This window comes from Anas acuta, chromosome 2, assembly GCF_963932015.1.
Source record: "Anas acuta chromosome 2, bAnaAcu1.1, whole genome shotgun sequence".
Classification (NCBI taxonomy): domain Eukaryota; kingdom Metazoa; phylum Chordata; class Aves; order Anseriformes; family Anatidae; genus Anas; species Anas acuta.
In genome coordinates this window covers 154155909-154174748 of record NC_088980.1, presented here as the reverse complement: position 1 = coordinate 154174748, position 18840 = coordinate 154155909, and the positions used below count along the sequence as shown (strand labels likewise).

Here is an 18840-nt window from a genome sequence, read left to right as displayed (position 1 = left end):
ACTTTGGGAATATTCATGCTAGCTAACCATATCAGACCAAATATCCTCTTCCCTTTTGTTTTAATCTCTGGAAATGAAGATAGCTCCTCCTAGCATCAGAAAATTCCAAATGTATCTCAGTCCTGGTGCCGAAAAGTCTTCAGCGTTACAATTATTGGAACTGCGTGCTTATTTGTTTGTGATAACTTTTCGGGAAATAAATATTCTGGAGTCTGCTTTATGTCAGTTTGGGCAATACTGCCTTATCTTGGAGATGTCCAAGGTTTAGCACTACAGAAGCATTTGTAAAATCTGAGGATGTTTTCATGCAGTTGCTGTAGAATAACTGGGGTCGTCCAGATGCAGCCTGAGAGTTTTGTTCGTTATTGAATTCCACCAACACTGCTGCTGGTAGGTTTATCTTAGCCTAGCATAAATTGTTAATTCTTCATTAAGTGTTTGGTTGTGTGAAGCTCTGTGCAGCTGTGTGTGCAAGACGGTCCCAGATGACAAGAGGAATACAAACAAAATCCCAGTGCTCTTTTATGGGAAGGTAATAAAGACCGGAGTGCCTTTGATTTATTTGCTTCAGGTTTCCACTCCGTGTTTATGCCAGCAAGGCAGAAAGGCAGAGCTGGGCACTGCATTAAACTCAACTTTTTAATGAAGAAATTTCTCTTCACTTGTAGGATTATTTTAATGATTGGATGTTTCAAAGGGCACGAGGGTAAAAGATGAAAGAAGCTTCCTCCCTTAACTGTCATTTTTATCTTTGTACAGCGAGGTAAAATAGGATTACCAGGATGCAGGACTCTTAACTCACAGCATCAGCCCTGGTCATTTTTGATCAGACTCGGCAATCACAGCAGCTAAAGCACTGTTCCATTTCTTGGCCTTTTTTTTTTTTGTCCCAAAAAAGGGGGAAAATAAAAAAAGGTTCATGTAACAAATGATACCTGGAACAGGTTGTTCCTCCTGGGGTAGGGCTCTTCCAGCTCTATAGGGGTGTGGGTAAAAGTGCTCCTCGTAATGGGACATTGCTCATGCTTCGGGTTTAGTAGGTAAATACCCCAAAGGAAGCCCCAGAACCTAGCAATCCTGTGCTGTAAGTTTGGATAGCTTCCCCACAAGTCTTCTGGTAGTGTTTTTAGTGAACTTAAGGGAGGTGAACATTAGCTGGCTGACTGGCTCAGCGAGCAGGTCAGTGCTGTGAGAAGGGACCTGGCATCCTCTTCAGCTGGCTGCGTTTCAGAGAGTAAATTTACAGGATATTGAAAATCGAGCCCATCCTTGAGCTGGCCTTTGGAAATCAGGTTCTTCGTTCCCATAAGTGTAGTCAGAGATTGGTTTATAAATAGGTAATGAAGGTCAGTACTGCTGGCCTAGCCCAGCTTTTTGACTTTGCTCGATTTGCTCATGAGGTCCTGTTGCAAAAAGCAACATTTTTTATGGCTCCTCAGTGGAGCAGGCAGGTCTACAAATAGGAAATGCTGCTTTTCCTGGATTTTCTTACCTCTTTACAAGGGTGACTGAATCTTGGAGGTTTGAGATAAGTTCCATATCCATCTCTTCAGGCCTGAATGATGTCTTATTTCTGTTTGCAGGATTGAAAAATAGGAGAAGAGGTGTAGGGTGAGCAACGGTGCTTAGCCAGTGTTTGTTCTTTGTACTTTGGAAGTCCAAATAAAGGGGTCTTTTCATTCATGTGGTGTGAAAATTCGATCCCATCTTCAGAATCTGTCATTAATCTGTACCTGTCCCCAGTACAAAAAAGACAGGGATCTCCTGGAGAGAGTCCAGCGGAGGGCCACAAAGATGATACGGGGCCTTCCTGTGAGGAAGGGCTGAGAGACGTGGGCCTGTTCATCCTGGAGAAGAGAAGACTGAGAGGGGATCTCATCAATGTTTACAAATATCTTAAATGTGGGAGATAGAGGGATTTGGCCAACCTCTTTTCAGTGGTTTGTGGGGACAGGACAAGGGGCAGTGGCCACAAAATGGAGCCCAGGCCGTTCTGCACCAACAGGCGAAAGAACTTCGTCACGGTGAAGGTGACGGAGCACTGGGCCAGGCTGCCCAGGGAGGTTGTGGAGTCTCCTTCTCTGGAGATATTCAAGGCCCGTCTGGATGCCTACCTGGGCAGCCTGCTCTGAGGAACCTGCTTTGGCAGAGGGGTTGGCCCCAATGATCTTTCAAGGTCCCTTCCAACCCCTACAGTTCTGTGATTCTGTGATTCTGTCATGAAATAAGATGTCTGAAACAAATATGTTGAATCCTAATGCTTGCAGGATGTAGAAGATCCCATTGGCGAGGGACCTGTGGTGGGCTGACGCTGGTGCTCTCAGCAGGGCAGGGAAGAAAAATAGGATGAAAAAGCTCGTGGGACAGGGTAAACACAGGGAGATCACATACTGATTACCGTCACAAGCAAAACAGGCTCAACTTGGGGGAAATTCATTTGAACTTTTTGCCATTTGAAAAGAGAGGATGGATCCTTCCTCCTCACACATGGCCCTGCCCCAGTCAGAGGTTTGTACCCAAGTCAAGTGACCTCTGTTTGGATAATACGGAATTTTCTTTAGCTGATTTTGCTCTTTTTTCTTTTGTTTGGTTTGATGTTTCAATTCTTTTATGCCATGTGAATGCCCTCAAGTTGCACATCAGCCTCCGCTACATATTTGCAAGTCCCTAGTACAAAATAATCCTAACAGTAATAAAATAGGTAGTGGATTTTGTGTTAGCATCCAGCGATCTGCTGAAATTCAGCTCCAATTCAGCTGTCAGACTGCTTTAGGGGTGAAAGAAATGGGCATAATGAAGCTGCTTTTAATTAACCGGGAAGTTCTGCAATGTGAATAACCCTGCTGCATTCAGGTCTCAGGTCACCCCACTTTCCTTTTTTCAGAGGCTGGATCTTCTCTTTTGAATACTCTTTTTTTTTGGCTCAGAAACAGCAAAAGCAAGCATCAAGAATAGGAGAAAGTGCACCTGAGAAATGAGGAGGAACAGTAAGGATGGCTTTCAGAGCAGAGTGGTAGTGATATTAAAATGTAGCAGGACAACTGAGACATAATGGGTTACAGAACAAAGAAAAAAGTGTAAATGGGTCTTTTTTTTATATAGATTTGTTCCATTTCAATCTCTGCAGTGGTGTTCAGTGAAGAAATTGAGGGGACAGAGGGTGATGAATTTGAGGTGGTGATAGGGAGCGCTCTGCTTTTCTGCTTCTGGGTCGCGTGTGCCTGCTGCCTTCTCTCCTTGGCACTTATACACTAATAGGTACAATTTGTCTTATAGTTAAAATTCCAGTGAATAACCAGGTATCCTCTATGTATCATGAAATGGACAAACTCTTAAAAAATGACTCATTAAACGTGACTTTGGGTCTTTTTCTCGCTTCTGCCTGGTGGTGTCCTCCATCCCTTGTATATCCTACAGCCTGAAGACTGTTTAAGAATGTAGTTTTCTGTGCATAGAACAACTTGCTGTCGTGTAGAAAATCCTTAATTCTAAATATTCCTCGTTTGTGTACAATGTCTGCGTGTGTTTCCAGTTTCTAAATATTTTCCTTAGTTTGACTTCTATCTAGACAACGTATTTCCAGTGATTTCAAAGCAAAGAAGAACCCTGCAGCTTCTCTTTGCAGTCTGTTGTGTAGGACTCCTTGTAGCCCCATATAAACCCTGGTCATGGGCATCCCAATTACTTGCCTAAAAGAAAGTAGAGGGATGCTTGCCCTGGAGGGATGAGTACATTTGTTCTCAGGGATGCATGGCAGGAATGCAGTATGTGTCAAACATCATTAGCTCTTGCCACAGGACAAATAATAATGCTAAATTTAGGATTTAGAAATAGAAGTTGAGGCTTTGAGAAGGGATAGAAATTTGGTATCTCGTGAATCAAGGGGAAATCTGAATGTCACCCATTATGCACTGTTAGCTTGTACACGACTGCCACGTTGAAAACCACTTCATTCAGCTTTTGCTGCTTCTTAGTGATGAAATAGGAAGCAGGAAACCTTTTTCCAGGTAAATCCCTTCAAAACCTTTGGTGCATTTCAGAGGTGGATGTTGCAGCAGTGGATCTGAGAAGGAGCTGAGCCGTTTTCCCTCAGCACACCCTTGTTTTGTCTGGTGGATTTGGGATTTTTGGATGTGATTTCTGTGCATGGACAATCACGCTGCTGATAACCAAGAGATAAAGGCTCTTGCCAGGGGATTGTGCCAGTGGTTATGGCTGGTGACCTGCTGTCATCACCTCTCTGGGTTCACCCTTCCCATGGATGTGGTCCTAATCATGTATCCACTGAGTCCTGATGCTTCAGTTCCCTCCTGAAGCTTTGGGAAGGCAAGGCACCAGGGTTTTACGCTTGTTTCCATACAAAGGTCCCACGGAAGGGTTTTTAGGAAATGTTGGGTACTTACTGCCCTTGTTTTAGTTTTCTGAGTGGTCAAAGGAGTCAATTTCCCCGTAGTTTATGATTTTATCTTTGTTCTGCACAACCTTTGAAGGCTGTCTTTAATTGTGAGGAACTCTTGATGATTGCTCATCTCAGCTCTTTCTTGCTTTTTCAGGTATGAACTGCGAATTCGGTATTTGCCAAAAGGATTTCTAAACCAGTTCACCGAGGACAAACCAACTTTAAATTTTTTCTATCAGCAGGTACGTTCAGTTCTGCTACTTTCTATTTTGCTGGCATCAGTTTGGGAAATTCTTGCATTGCTTACGTGGATAATGTATTGTTGCAGAAACATAAATTGGTAAAAATCTAATCATATATAAATCAAAAGGAACCAACAATGGCATCTTTGAAGAGATGAGCATTTTCTTGTAACTCTGCTGTTGTTACTGATTTGCTACGTGTTAGGTTGGTCTTTTTGAGTTTCTGGGTGTTGTAATGTCTGCCTTCATGCACTGAAATACTGCCAGTGCTTAACAATTTCTGTTATTAATGGTGGCTTTTTTGTAAACCAGATACGTTTCTATGTTACACTTCTAACCAGTAGTTTATACTACTATATGGAATCTTAATTTTAATCTAAATCATTTAAGAGGTGTCATTTTATGAGACTCCTTATGAGACGTTATGTCATAATAGAGACAGAATAAGGTGGGACTGAGAGGCAGGAGAACAGGGCATCTGCCAGGTTCAGAAATATCCCAATCTTAGGTCAGTTGCTTGGGGCATGCCATAATTCTTGAACAATATCACCTAAAATTAGGATATAACTGGAGCTGGGGCAAACCATGGGACTGCCCTGCCCTTGTGAATAGGCAGAGTCCTCTTACATTTGCAGATGAGGAACTAGGAGACAGTAATTCTGATTAAGTTTTCTCTTTAAGATCCTAGAAAGACGAAAATATAATCAGCCCCTCTGTCCAATCCTTCATCTTAAGTCAGTATAGGGAATTACTACTAATTGGCATTAATTTCTTAAACATCTGTTACACTTTATTGTACACACATATGTTACTGCCTTAGGTAAATGACCTGTAATTTTTTTTAATGTGTAACAAAATTGATGTGTGCTGGAGTTGACACCCGAGAAGGCAATAATCCTACTGCAGTGCTTATCTGAATGTAGCATTCCAGTTCAACCAATCTGTGACATATGCTTGGATAGCAGTGACTTTTTTGTATTGCCAGGGGTTCTGGCAGAAGCAACAAAATTGTGTTCCTTTTTACTTTAGCAGCAAGTGACTTCCTTCTTACTGGCTTTAAACATACGAAGGTTTTGTTTTCCATAATGCGAAAGTGGGTGATGAGCTCCAGAATCATCCCCTCAGCTCCATCGTTCGTCTGCTCAGCAGGTGGGAAGAGTTCAGGTGAACTCCCCCAGGTTGCTCCCCTTTTATTGTAGTGTGACAAAACTCACCTGGCTGTCACAGCCCAAATCTGGGTAAGAACACACAGTTACATTTGGTTTTGTGATTTTTATTTTTTTTTAATCCCACAATTCAGCCCTAGGAAGGGCAGCAGCTATGTCTTTTCAATCCCTTGTGGTGTACTTATTTTTTTTCTTGGTATGTAGAGATTTGTTATGTTTGCAAACAGTGGCACTGCAAGCCTGCAGCTTCTCGTGCATGCCTCACAGGACTGTTTCTTTCAAGCAAGGAGTTGAAAGTGCCAGAGGGATACTTGTAAACAAAGATGCTTTTACTAAATTTGGAGAAATCATTATAAACGGGTACAAATGTCTGAGAATAGCAGGAAGGCTTATGAAGCTGTGCAGGAACTGATATGCAAAGCAGACAGACAGCTGCATGTATCTGATGATGCCCTGAATCTCAGTTCTGCCAATTACCAAATGAAAATCAGAGGTTCTTGTCTCCTTACTCTGCATACCACACTTTTTTTTTCTCCTCCCCTTTCTTCATCGTGTTATCAGGAGACATTTCTAAATCCAGTTCTTCAAAAGTCACTGTTCTTCCTTCTGGGGTCCTGCAAGGTATTTGGGTCTCTATTGTCATGGAAATCAAGGGTGTAACTTTCAGACCTATCAAACTCTGTCCCTGGCTCTGTTTCGCTCCATAATTCTCACTTGGCTTCTTGCTAAATCAGGACAATGCCTTCTATCTGGTAAGGTAACCCCACTGACTTAGGAAAAGAAAGCAGGAAAAGGTTTTGAGCAATAACGCTGCAGCATAAAACAGATCTAAAACAGGGAGGGACGTGGAAGGAATTTTTCACTTTGTCTCTAATTGTCATTCCCACAACATTTTAGTATTCTTTTCTGCTAGCCACAGCTCACCCTTCACAATCAGACATTGTGTCATCAGACACAGCATGTTGTGTATGGGCAAGAACAAAGCGCATCTAAATTATATATGCGTGCACGGATATCAGGAGGGTTCAGCACAGAAATTACTACATTAAAGGTAATGATTGTAGGGCCCAGTTAGAGAATTAAGAAAAAATAAATACCAAAGTAGTAGTTTTAAGATTCAAATGGATGTAAAAGTTGAACAAGGTCTTACCTTGTGTGTTTTGAATGAGGAAAAAATAAAGATTTGGGGGACCAGATGCTGCCCGTGACTAAATCTTTGTTTTCAAGACGTGGCTGAGGACCTGTTGCTGGCTTGATAACATCTAAACACATGTTGTCTGGCTGATTAAAAATGTACAGCATCAAATTATAAAGGTCACGGAGAAGGAAAATAAAGCTGGTGGCTTCTGTCACCTATGAAAAGTCTGTGGATTTTAGAAGTCATGCAATTATTTTCTGGAGTTTTAATTGCAGAGCAGCGGTATCGTTGCAAACCTGAAAGTTTGGGCAAGACCAAGTCCTCAAGTGATCCCCCATCTTTCACAAAAGCCCAGAACATTAGTAAAGATGACAAAATATTACCTTAATTGCTGTCAACAGACACAATTTATTCATACAGTTGAACCAAACCAGGCTGTTGAACTGCAAACTGGCACACATTTGCCGCCCCACATGCATGACTTCTCCCATTCATTTGATGCGTGCCTGTATAAATTGATGCAAGCATTTAAGTTTTTCAGCTTGTACTTAATATGTGAAATCTTTTTTTGTTTCTTGTGTTTGACTACATTGAGGATGCTGTGACCTTTTTTCGTATCACATATTCTTTATTGCCAGGAGTTGAAACCAAGACGCTGCAAGCGGAGCCGTTCGCAGTCAGTGGCAGTCACTCTGCCAGCTGCAGTGGGCGTAATCGGTCCTAATTGGGAGTATAAAAGCAGGGCACTTAATGAGACCTTTCACAAGAGTGCCCCTGTTCTGCAAGCTGTACAGCAAAGGATTCAAATCAATACTTTGGGGGGGAGGAAATGCTGCAACTTGTTTGTAATGTCAGAGTTAGTCAGACTTATATCGATAGCGTGTGGTTTGTCCAAGTGTCTGGGTTTCAGGCTGAGTCTGGGGATGGTGAAGAGTGATGCTCAGGTCAGATTTGTACTTGAATTTTCTGTTTTTTTCACTTTTTTTTTCCTGGTCTGTTTAAAAGGCAGCAAAGGTAGTGGAGGACAGGTCTACAGAGGTGTTTAAGTAGAAGCACGTTTAGCTGGTGATATTGCATTCACTGTGTCGTTCCCTTGCACCCAACTGCTTGCAATTTCAGCCAAATCAGGCAAATTTCATCCCACCCAGTGGTGTTTGAACTGAGAGATTAAGCTGTCAAAAATCAGGAGGTGCCATTTTTAAGGTTGACCAGATGCTGTATTGGCTTTATGTGCCCGTCTTCAGTTGTGTCCTGTCGTGTTGGGTACCCAAATCCGAAACAAGGTCAAGTCCAAACCCACCCCGAACTCCTTAAACAGCAAGTACAGAGGATTGCTGAGGAAAACTACTGCAAATGAATTCTTAACACTAAGTATTTTTTCCTATTAACTGATATTGTAAGTCTCAAAAGGATAAATTCAACTATTTTTTATGATTTTTTAATATACCAGTTTTAAAGAAGACTTCAGATGAAACAATGTATGCAAAGAGAATTAAAAACCGGATTGAAATGAGCCAGGAAAACTACACTTCACACTTTTCTTGTTCTTTTTGGAGCATTTCAATTTCCTTTTTTTTAAAAAAAAAGTGTTGGTTGGGAATCATTGCAAGTGTCTTCCTCTCGCTGTGGTCCAGGGATAACGCTGCTGGGAGGTGGTACAGGCTTAATAGCTGAGTGAGGACCAAAAGCTGTGTCTCACATCAAGCTAGAATACAGATTTTTAAAACATTCATATAATTAAAATCAGACGTAAGCTACTTGAACTGCCTGCCTTTGATTGTGGGACAAGAGCCTGCCCATGGTTATCCTTGAATAACATGTTAGGCCCCAGTAATTGGAGCTGGTTTATCCCTTGATGAAAAGGGAAAAAGCATCTGGATGAGAGTGGGGGGTAACCAGCTCTTGGGCATCAGCTGTCCCATTGTTTCCGTCCCTGTGCTTCCAACAGATTTGTAACTTTTGGGGGCTTTTAGATCCCAAAGAATAGGAAAAAGTCATTTTTATAAATGTACAAATTTTCTCTATGCTGTCTTTTATAGTTCATGGCATGGAGCTGCCCTGGAGGTGTCCGTTTATCGGAGAAAGGCGACCGTAGGACTTGTTTTGGGTTTGCTTTTTAAAATGAGGAAAACTTTATGTAATGCACAAGAGGAGGAATTGCAAGCAGAGGGAGGGTGAGCTCAAAGTTAGGGCAGCTACACGATACTCTGGAAAGACAGAGCTGAATTTGCTTCACTTGGCAATTGCAGTGCAGGTTTGTTTTCATAAGAAATGGCATCCCTTTCAAAAAAAATGGAAAAGAAGCACTGGTAGTTTTCTGATTTAAAAAAAAATAAATCTGTATTATAAAGAAAAATGAGATGGTTTCTTGTAGGCAATGGGATTTTTTGGTCCTGTTGCTGTAGCATTTGTGAAGATAAAGTTACCAGTTTAAATGCATTTCCTTAAATGAAATTTCCTTAAATTAAAATTCTCTCTTTATTCGAGAGAAATATATGCAAATAAAATGCCATTTTTATAATGGCATTCCCCCAACATTTTGGGGGAAACAAAAGAGATTTTTAAGTTGGGACAATTGCTATAATAACAACTAAAGTTTTATAAGGCTTTGGTGCATGAGATATAATTTAAAGTGCAGGCTGGGAATTAGACTCTTTAACCTAATTAGATACCAGCATCTCTTATACTGTAATAAAAATAGGGGAGACCTAAAGCAAATGACTTTGATAGTAAAAGCGTTGTAGAGAATCAAGGACATAGGAGGAAAAAGCTTGCATTGTTCCTTATATTAGCAGCCTGTTGGAAATAAAATAAAATCCTTCAAGAAGAGTTAATGGTTGACACACAAAACTGTGCCCTAAGGCGAACTGTAATAAATGTAAGAATTGCAGCTGCTTAGAAAGTGGAAAGATAAATCTAAGTGAACATCACCTGTCTGCTCTTTACAGCTTGTAAAAGTAATTATGAGCGAGGTACCCTTTACAGGGGTCGGTTTCTTGAAATTGCTGAAATTCACAATTCCTCATAAAGTACTCATTTTTTCCCTATAACGGCTGATTTACGGTCTTGTAACTGCGCCGATGTTCTTGCAGGTCCTGCTGTTTGTTCGGGTGCATCGCTGCTTCTGCATCTTCCAAATGTTCCGTGTCAAACGTCTGCTTTCTGTTAGCAGGGCCGTGTGCCAGGAATGTGAAACATGCTTGTGTTCCTAAATCCTTCTTCACTAGTCGAGCGCAGCCTGAAGGAAAAGGACGTCTTTGATTTTAAACTTCCACCTGTCAACAGAAGTGGAGAAAATAGTGCTTGTGGTGGGCTTGCTTTCGGTCGTATGTGAGTGGCTGTTAACTTGAAAATAGCACGGATTTTCATGTATTGGGGCATGTGTGCATCTTTCCCAGTGTCCTGAACAAAATGGCATTGTGATGAGCGGGTTAGGGTGTAAATAACATCCCTCAGACAACCGAAATGTAAATCACATTGATCCTTGGACTCGTTTGATCTGGAAAAGCAAAGTCATGTGTCGGAGGGGAGGAGTATGAAATGAGCTGTTAGCAAGGCGTGCTTAGTAGGTTGAGTGCTCTATGGCTCCCAAGTGTATAGTCCTACTTTATCGAAGATCTCCGAGCAGCAGTGGATATTGCGGTGACATCTGGAGATCAGCCCTCTCTGACAGAAGGGATCATTTTTAGCCATTCTGTCCCAAACAATGCCTCGTCAGAAGTTGCTTTTTTTTTTTTTTTTTCTCTTTTCTCCCTACCTCTAATGCCCTTATTATTAACAGAGGAGCTTCCAAAATTAGTTAGAGATGTCAAAGATCACCTCTAGATAATGTAGAGACTGTGACCTTGGAAGATGAAGAGGAGGAGCAGCTGAGGGCAGATGGTAAATGAATGTTATCCTGACACCGAATCTGTGCTTTTAGCTCCACGAGAAAAGGTTTGAAGCCTTAATTTTCCCTAATGTAGCCTTAGTTTCTATAATAAGTCTAATATTATCAGATGGGTAAATAGGGGTAGTGAGCTCCCACATATGCCTGTTCCTCCTGTGTGCATTTTAAAGTCTACCATTATGATTATTAAGGAGGCTCCTAAAATACTGATGACATTAGAAGCCTGCTTTGGGTTTTTGTGCATATGGTACTTCATTTAAAGCAGATGAGGCACAAATCTTGGAGGGTTAATTTTGCATAAGATTTCTGAAGCTATAGCAATGTGGGTTGGGGCCTTACTCTCTCAAGGCAAAGTTGTATCTCAGTTTGATTATTTTGGCTCTGCAGTGCAGTGCCATCTCCTTTTGCAGTCTTGTGATTATAAACAATTACAGAGTGGGACATTTCCACATTCATCTAATGCTTTATCTCTCCCAGGATGTGCCACAGCTTTTTGGCAGTCTATTTTACGTTGCACAGCAGATTACAACCGAAAACACACAATATTTGAGATGATTATTTCTGGTAGGAAGAGCGGTGACATGGATTGTGGTGGACTTAGGTGGGCTACCTGCAGTAAGTAGGAAATAAAACACGATCTGAACGTGAACACTGAGTAACTTGGTTAATTTTTAATGCTAGGTTTCAGAGAAAATAAATGTATGTGCTTCGCTTTTTGTCATGGGCACATAACTAGCTGCTGAAGATGAGCTTTGCAGACTGATTCATTGATGTATTCTGGACCTGAACACCTTTCAGAAACTTAAAACCTTTAAACGCAGGAACTAGAACACACCTAGGCTGTTAAAAAGAAGAAATAATTATTGTAAGTAGAGGAAGAGAAGGAGGAGAGTTGTGTTTGTTAACACAGATATCACTAACCAACCACAGGTACTAATTTCTGAATGACAAACATAAAAACACCAGCTGAAAATCTGTGGACAGAACACATTGCCTAAGGAGAAAGTGATGTAATTTAATTTTTGTCTTCCACACTTCGTTAAACTACTCTAATGACAACTCCTGTGCTGCTTACTAAATGGGAGTTCAGAAGACAATTGGTACCCCCAAAAAACATATATAAAAATAAAATTAAAACCTAAGTTGTAAAAGTAGGTCACACGCAGTGAAAGTATAGCAGGAGAAATAGATTGCTTAATTTTAAACTGTCCTGAAAAATTGGAGATCATCCTGTGGGAAATGCGTTGGTAACATTAAATGAGATGGGAGAGCCAGCACAGAGGCTAATTATTGGTATTTGCTCATTTTTAGCCAGCTTTTGATAGCATTGTAAGTAAGGAATAGTCACAGTATTTATACCTGAAAACAAAACTCAATAGAAAGTTTGATAATTGTATTTTATAGAGTTTTTTTAGGATATAAACAAATTTAAACAGAAAATATATTGTTAATACATAAGAAGTAGGTTCTTTTTTTAAAATTTCTAAACTCCTGGAAAGAGTTCAGTACTCAGTTCAGAGTGGTTTTACTCTTGTTCTTAATAAAGAAATCTCAATCCCACATGGTGTTTTTATGAACTGCACTGGCAGGATGGCTTGTCAGCCCGAGTGAACGTTGTTCTGAAATACTGCAGCTGCATCAAAAACTCGTGTGCAGAAAAATGAAGCAGATGGCTTTTGAAAGTAGCAGCTGGTATATAAAATACGGGACCCGTGATAGATTTCTTCTTAGATCATGTGTGCTAGCACAGGGCTATTCTCTAATTTCTCCGTCTTCACAAACACGGGCTTTCCCCTGTCTCCAATTTTTGTTTTTAATTGTACCAGCTGGAACCATTCATAGCTAGCCATTGAGATAGCTAGCAAAGTGCCAATTATTTCCTAGTAAATTTTGAGAAGTTTACAAGTTACACCACCAGTAATTTGTCCATTCATGGAAAAGAACAAATATTTTAAAAGTCTGACATCAGAAATGAAACTGGTCCAGAGAAACCGGGCTTTTTGTTTGCGTGCCTGTCTTGCTCGTGGAAAAAGCTTATTAGTTTGTGTGTTCACTCCTTTTGTTATGATTTCACACTATCTTTGAACTTTTATTGTTAAAAAGACTTAGAAACCTAACAGATAACTGTGCTCTGGCCAACCAATGAAGAGCATTGGTGATAAAAATACATTGCTGAGAACAGAAGGTGAATATTGGTGAGGAAAAATAATAATAATAGTAATAATAATTTTAAAAGGGAGTTCTAGCTGAATATCAGGACATTACTATGTCAAACATATTGTGGTTTAGGATTATGTTGGACTTTGACATTCTTGTTTGTTTTAAATGTTACTGCCCTTTCTAACCACATATTTATTGATAGGCAGTGTACATTGCGTGGGTTCTCAGTTTTGTTCCACCTTTTATTTTATCAGGGCCTGTAAAAGACTTTTTCCTACCTCTGAGAAGTGCATTTCTGCTTCGCACCGGTGGTTTTCTCATATTTCATCCCTTCATTGCAGTAGACTTTAGTTGTCATGAGCAAGAGCTTAAGAACAAACATGAAGCATAGGTTGTGCTTAAATTCTTACTCATCAGCCTGTGAGTGGGCAAATACAGGTACAGTAACGTTAACACTCGGATTGTAGTACTCATCTAGAAGTTTGAAGTAGTCTGAATTTCCTTTACACTATGTGATCCTTTACACCTGAAGTGTACACCTGCTTGCCCATAAACCTGATTTAAACTTGTTGGAACATTTTCAAAGAAATCCAAGGGAAGAGGTGGTTAAAGTCAACACCGCAATTTGCAGCAAGAAATTCTTTTTTTCTTTATCCTCCTTTAAAATTTCTTTTCCAATACAGTTTCCTCTGCAAGGTTAGATAAGCACAGTGTGCAAGAATGGAAATTGTACGTGGAAACATAATTGTGTTACAGGCAACGTAAACCAAAGTAAAAGCATCATACCAGCTTAGCAGGAGTACTTCAAAGGCTTCGTTGGGTTGGTAGAAGTTGGTATGGGTTGCTGCTTTGCTTTTTCGTGTTTGTCTCGTTGTTGGTTTTTTTTTGTGGCTTTTTCAAAATCAGGTCTGTGAGACTTACTTATCTAAATTAGTGTTCTCTTACAATCTAGGTAAATTAAATAATGTAAACTAGGTAAATTAAATAGCATACTAGGCATTTTTCTGGTTTAGCCTTTGGAGAGTTCACATGTTGAGATACTAAAATAGGGAAGAGAGCAACAGCAGCGAGACTTCACATCCTTGAGTAGTATGGAGATCTTGGTACGACTCTTCAGCCCTCCCCCAGGAGGATATATCTGAACTCCCAAGCCATAACTAGAGGTCTGCACATGTCTAGGAGGAGGGCAGTGCTGAGGGGGAACGTGAGTTTGGATATAATGGTATCATATTTGAGGGCAACAAAGATGATACAGGGCCTGGAGCTTCTTCCCTGTGAGGAAAGGCTGAGAGACCTGGGCCTGTTCAGCCTGGAGAAGAGAAGACTGAGAGGGGATCTCATCAATGTTATGTTTATAAATATCTTAAATGTGGGAGACAGAGGTATTTGGCCAACCTCTTTTCAGTGGTTTGTGGGGCCAGGACAAGGGGCAATGGCCACAAAATGGAGCCCAGGCCATTCTGCACCAACATGGGAAAGAACTTCTTCACGGTGAGGGTGACGGAGCACTGGGCCAGGCTGCCCAGGGAGGTTGTGGAGTCTCCTTCTCTGGAGATATTCAAGGCCTGTCTGGACGCCTACCTGGGCAGCCTGCTCTGAGGAACCTGCTTTGGCAGGGGGGTTGGCCCCGATGATCTTTTGAGGTCCCTTCCAACCCCTACAACTCTGTGATTCTGTGATATCTCCAAGGACCACAGATCAGGAGTTATCTTTCCTCTTAATGTATTTCTGACTTGCTAATTACCAGGAAAAACTAGTCAAATTCATCTAATATGTCAAGAGTTGAATGTTTTGTGGTTTTTAGATATATTTTAGGCTTTCTGCTCTTAAGAATAAACACCTTTTTCTTAAAAAAAAAAAAAAATATCAAAAAACAACACAAAACCACTCATCTCATGTAACTTTATTAACAACAATAATAAAAGTCATAACTGAGCAAACACAAAAGACTTGGAGGAAAACTATTCGATTGCTTTGTGGCAGCACACTTAATTGCCATTGAATTCTCTCTTTTGTCTCTTCTATTTAATATTTGCTCGGCTCTTTCCTTGATGTTATGCAAAACATGCTGAAACTCTTGCAAGGTTCGTCTCCAGTCTGTGCGTGAGCTTCAGTTCATCCATGGATCTCGAAGAGAATAGGCAAGAAAAGGCGATAAGAGAAGTTTTCACTAATATTCTGGGAGCAGAAATCAAATCTACTTTTTTTTTTTTTTTCCTTACTGAAATTTAAAGAAGAATGTGTGCAGACAGGTTTCTGAAAAAAGCAGGAATTTAATTCCTCCTATCAATTTATTACATTTGCTATCTCTAATACAATGTTGTTCGATCGAATTAGACCGCAAGATTATGGCTGTAGGCTTTCTGAAGTTTGTACGACTTTGTACACTTGCCAAAGCTTAGAAATAAAAATAAACAGACGAATATGCAGTGCTTTATGATAATCGAGTGCAGCTCTTCATTTCTATGAGAGGATGTCATAGCTGATTTTGTGAACGCTGACATTGGTCACTTGTGAAAATTGGAGAGGTGGTTTTTTTCTGTGTTTCCATGTCCATTTGTATGCAGATAAAGGCATTTTTATTCGACTTTTCCAGTTGAATACTGGGGTGGCTTTGACAGACTTGAAACTCCACATCACCAAAGAACTTCAGAAAAAAAAAAAAAAACGTACAGAAAACCTGCAGGCAAGAGTCTCTTTTGAGCTGAAATGTGAGGATATGGGAATATTCTTTATTTACTCCACCTCTGTGAAATATCCATGTTTGTCCATCTCTTCCAGACTGGGATGTGCAAAACAGAAAACCTCCTTTTTTTCTGCTTGTCACACTAACGAAATTATGCAGTCAAGTAGGCAAATATCTGCCTGCCTATTACAATACGGTGAAAATGCCTCACTTTTGTCTTGCAAATAAGCTGAGGATTTTCACAATGCTTATTTTTCCTGCCAAATTGTCAAGATCAGGAGGGCTTTTAAATTATTTTTGTGGAGTTCTGGTGCTTGTAGTTGCAGAGTTGGGCAGGGAAAACATGACTGGAATTTGTGAAAGCTCCCAAGCCAGAGGGCAAGGGGAAAGAAAACCCAAACGTTAAGTGTTTGGTTAATGTTGCATATTTATTTATGGACTACGAGTTACTTGAGGCTAGCAGCAGTTTTAAATTTGTTTGTATGAAACTGAAGATGTTCTTGAGCTGTTTAGTTTAACAAATGAATTAGTTCAGTACTGGGATCCGCCAGGCAATGAGCTGTGAAGATAAACGAATAAAAATTTGATCATCATATATTCTAGTAGCCTCAACTTAGCATCGTGTCTGCAAGGGGAAATTTTGTATGGCAGTGTTGAGAAAATGCTTTGCCACAGGCAGGCCCTTTGTGGTGCCAAGGCCTCGAGGAAGGGGTAGGTAACAGCGCCATGACATCTGCTGGTGATGCAAAATTGTTGAAATGGTTCAAAAATGGATGTGTATTTTAACAAAATAATTAAAGATGAGTGAGTTAGCCAATGGATGGTTGATTTGGGTGGACATAAGGCAGGCTAGGTGAGGGATTTCGTGAACAGGTATGGTAGCGTCTTCAGGGAAGTAATTTGGACTATCCATAAAGGCGAATGCTTAGAAAAGGTAGGAGACTGAAATGAAAGGTTGTATTTAAAGTGCCATTAAAGTTCATTAAACCTTGTTATGGATGATATAAATGAGAAGTAAGTTGGTTATAGCTCTTCTTAACTTGATTCATTTCTGGAATACAGGCATCCATATAGGAAGTGAACTCACTTAGAGTTCACCTCTTCAGTTTGTCTCTTATTTTTCTTATATCCCCATGCAGACCTGCAGACTGGGAGTACCAGCCTGCTGTTTGCCATCTGTAGTGCTGCAGAGGCTGGTTATGGTAATAACACAGGAGTCTGAAAATTATATTCTCTATTTAAATGCTCTGAGCTTGGGACTGACAGCTTTAGTGCGGGACTGGATTCATAGCCCTACTGATGAACAGAAGTTCTAATTTAATTTTCTGTTTAAATACTTACATTGTGCCGCAGTCTAGATGGTATTTCTGATTTAAAGTTGAACAAAACCTTGGAAACAGAAGATTTTCCCATGGAGGAGTATTACACCATCGCACACAGGTGCAATTCTGCAGTAGAATAACAAGTGAACGTAGATACTAGCCAAGAGAAGTACTGCTCAAACCCTTTTTTTTTTTCTTTTTTCTTTTTTTTTGTCATTTACATACTTCTTCCTGCTTTGGCACTTCATGATGCTGAGCAGTACGGGCTGCTGAGAAGTGCCCAAATTCCTTGATTTCAAATACCTTGATTAGAGAGGTATTTGGAAAGAGCTTGGAGAGCTTGGAAGGGCTTTCTAATGACTTTGAAAGGCCTGGAGCTGACGGAGAGAGTCCAGCAAAGGGCCATGAGGATGATGAAGGGACCAGAACATCTCTCCTGTGAGGAGAGGCTGAGAGCTGGGACTGCTCAGCCTAGAGAAGAGAAGGCTCAGGGGGATCTTACCAGCATATATAAGAAATATTTCTTTTTACAGTGAGTACAATCTCATCCAGTCTCCCTTCTCCCATGGAAGGTTGGACCTGATGATCTTTGGAGGTCCCTTCCAGGACTTCAGGCTTCTATAAATATCTGAAATGAGGGTGTAAAGAGGATGGAGCCAGGCTAAAATTCTAAATTTCCCATGCAGAAAATATCTGCAGTGTCTTTGAAATGAATGGAATATATCCACTCTATAAATATGAATAAGTAGATGGCAATGACACATGTTGTAGATGGTATCTGTGGTCATATAACTGACCGTTCCTTCTAATTGATTTTTTTTTTTTTTGTATATGACTTCACAAATTAGATATTTCATTTCATTTGAGCAATGTCTGTTTACTTGGCTAATTCTTTGCACGGAAACCTTCATGCCTTTGAATGAAAATACAGAATCAAAACATCTTGACTTCCTGGAAGAGGCTTCTCTCTCCCCCAAGTTTGCATCACTTTCAGCCATTGTACTTATCAGATATACGCAGCCTGTGGTTTTTGGGTGCTGGGGTTTTTAACCTCTAATCAGATAAATCTTGGTAAATGTTACCAGCAAAACTCAAACAGGAATCAAATACAAGAGGGTTTTGTTTTGTTTTCCTGTAAACTTTATGAAGAAAGAAGTAGTCATTAATTCTACGTATCTTGTGTATTACTACCATGGGAGCACAAAACACCGATTGTATTTCCGTGTGTGTATATGCTTTGCAAACTACATAATGCTGAAGGACACTTAGTTAAGTCTTTAACTTCTTTCTAATTGTCAACTCTAATATGTTAGAATTGAATTAAGAACGATTAAAAACTCACTGTTTGGTCAATGTATTGAGTCCCAACGCAAGAAGCTTTTTCCTAATGTTGCAGCTTTTGTAATAAACTGGGTAAGAGTGAGAATGTAGTTATCATATTCCTTCTTTACCATATTTCAGAAACAAATTAAAAATGTTCTTGCACTTTATATCTAGGAAAATCTCCTGCATTTGTTGCACTTTAGTCTCGGGCTGGATCCAGCTGTTACACTGGTGGGGGGGCTGCTGCATGCTAATATTTTACTGGGCAGATGTTGCCTTGAGATGACCTCCAGCTGTTGCATCTGCTGCTGGATTTCCTTATCTTATAATCTATGAATTTCGTAGTGGTAGCAGTTTGAAATAGTTTTTCTTACAACTTGGAATCACTCAAAAAACATTGCTTGAAGTGTGTTTTTCTCACAGTGCGTAATGTCCTCTTTGATTTGCAGTTGTCATGTTGATATTTCTGGTAATTCAGGACTTTCTGGAACAAGAGGCTTTAGGATCACAACAGC

At 40.3% G+C, this 18840-nt stretch overlaps 1 protein-coding gene across 12 annotated transcripts in view; it reads left to right on the top strand.

The window, feature by feature from the left end:
- PTK2 (protein tyrosine kinase 2) overlaps window positions 1–18840 on the top strand; it is a 195132-nt gene that overhangs the window by 94203 nt on the left and 82089 nt on the right. For all 12 annotated transcript variants that reach the window (XM_068672732.1, XM_068672731.1, XM_068672730.1 and 9 more), the window contains one exon: window positions 4554–4641. In XM_068672732.1, coding sequence (XP_068528833.1) covers window positions 4554–4641 — 88 coding nt within the window. The remainder of the gene's footprint in view (window positions 1–4553; window positions 4642–18840) is intronic.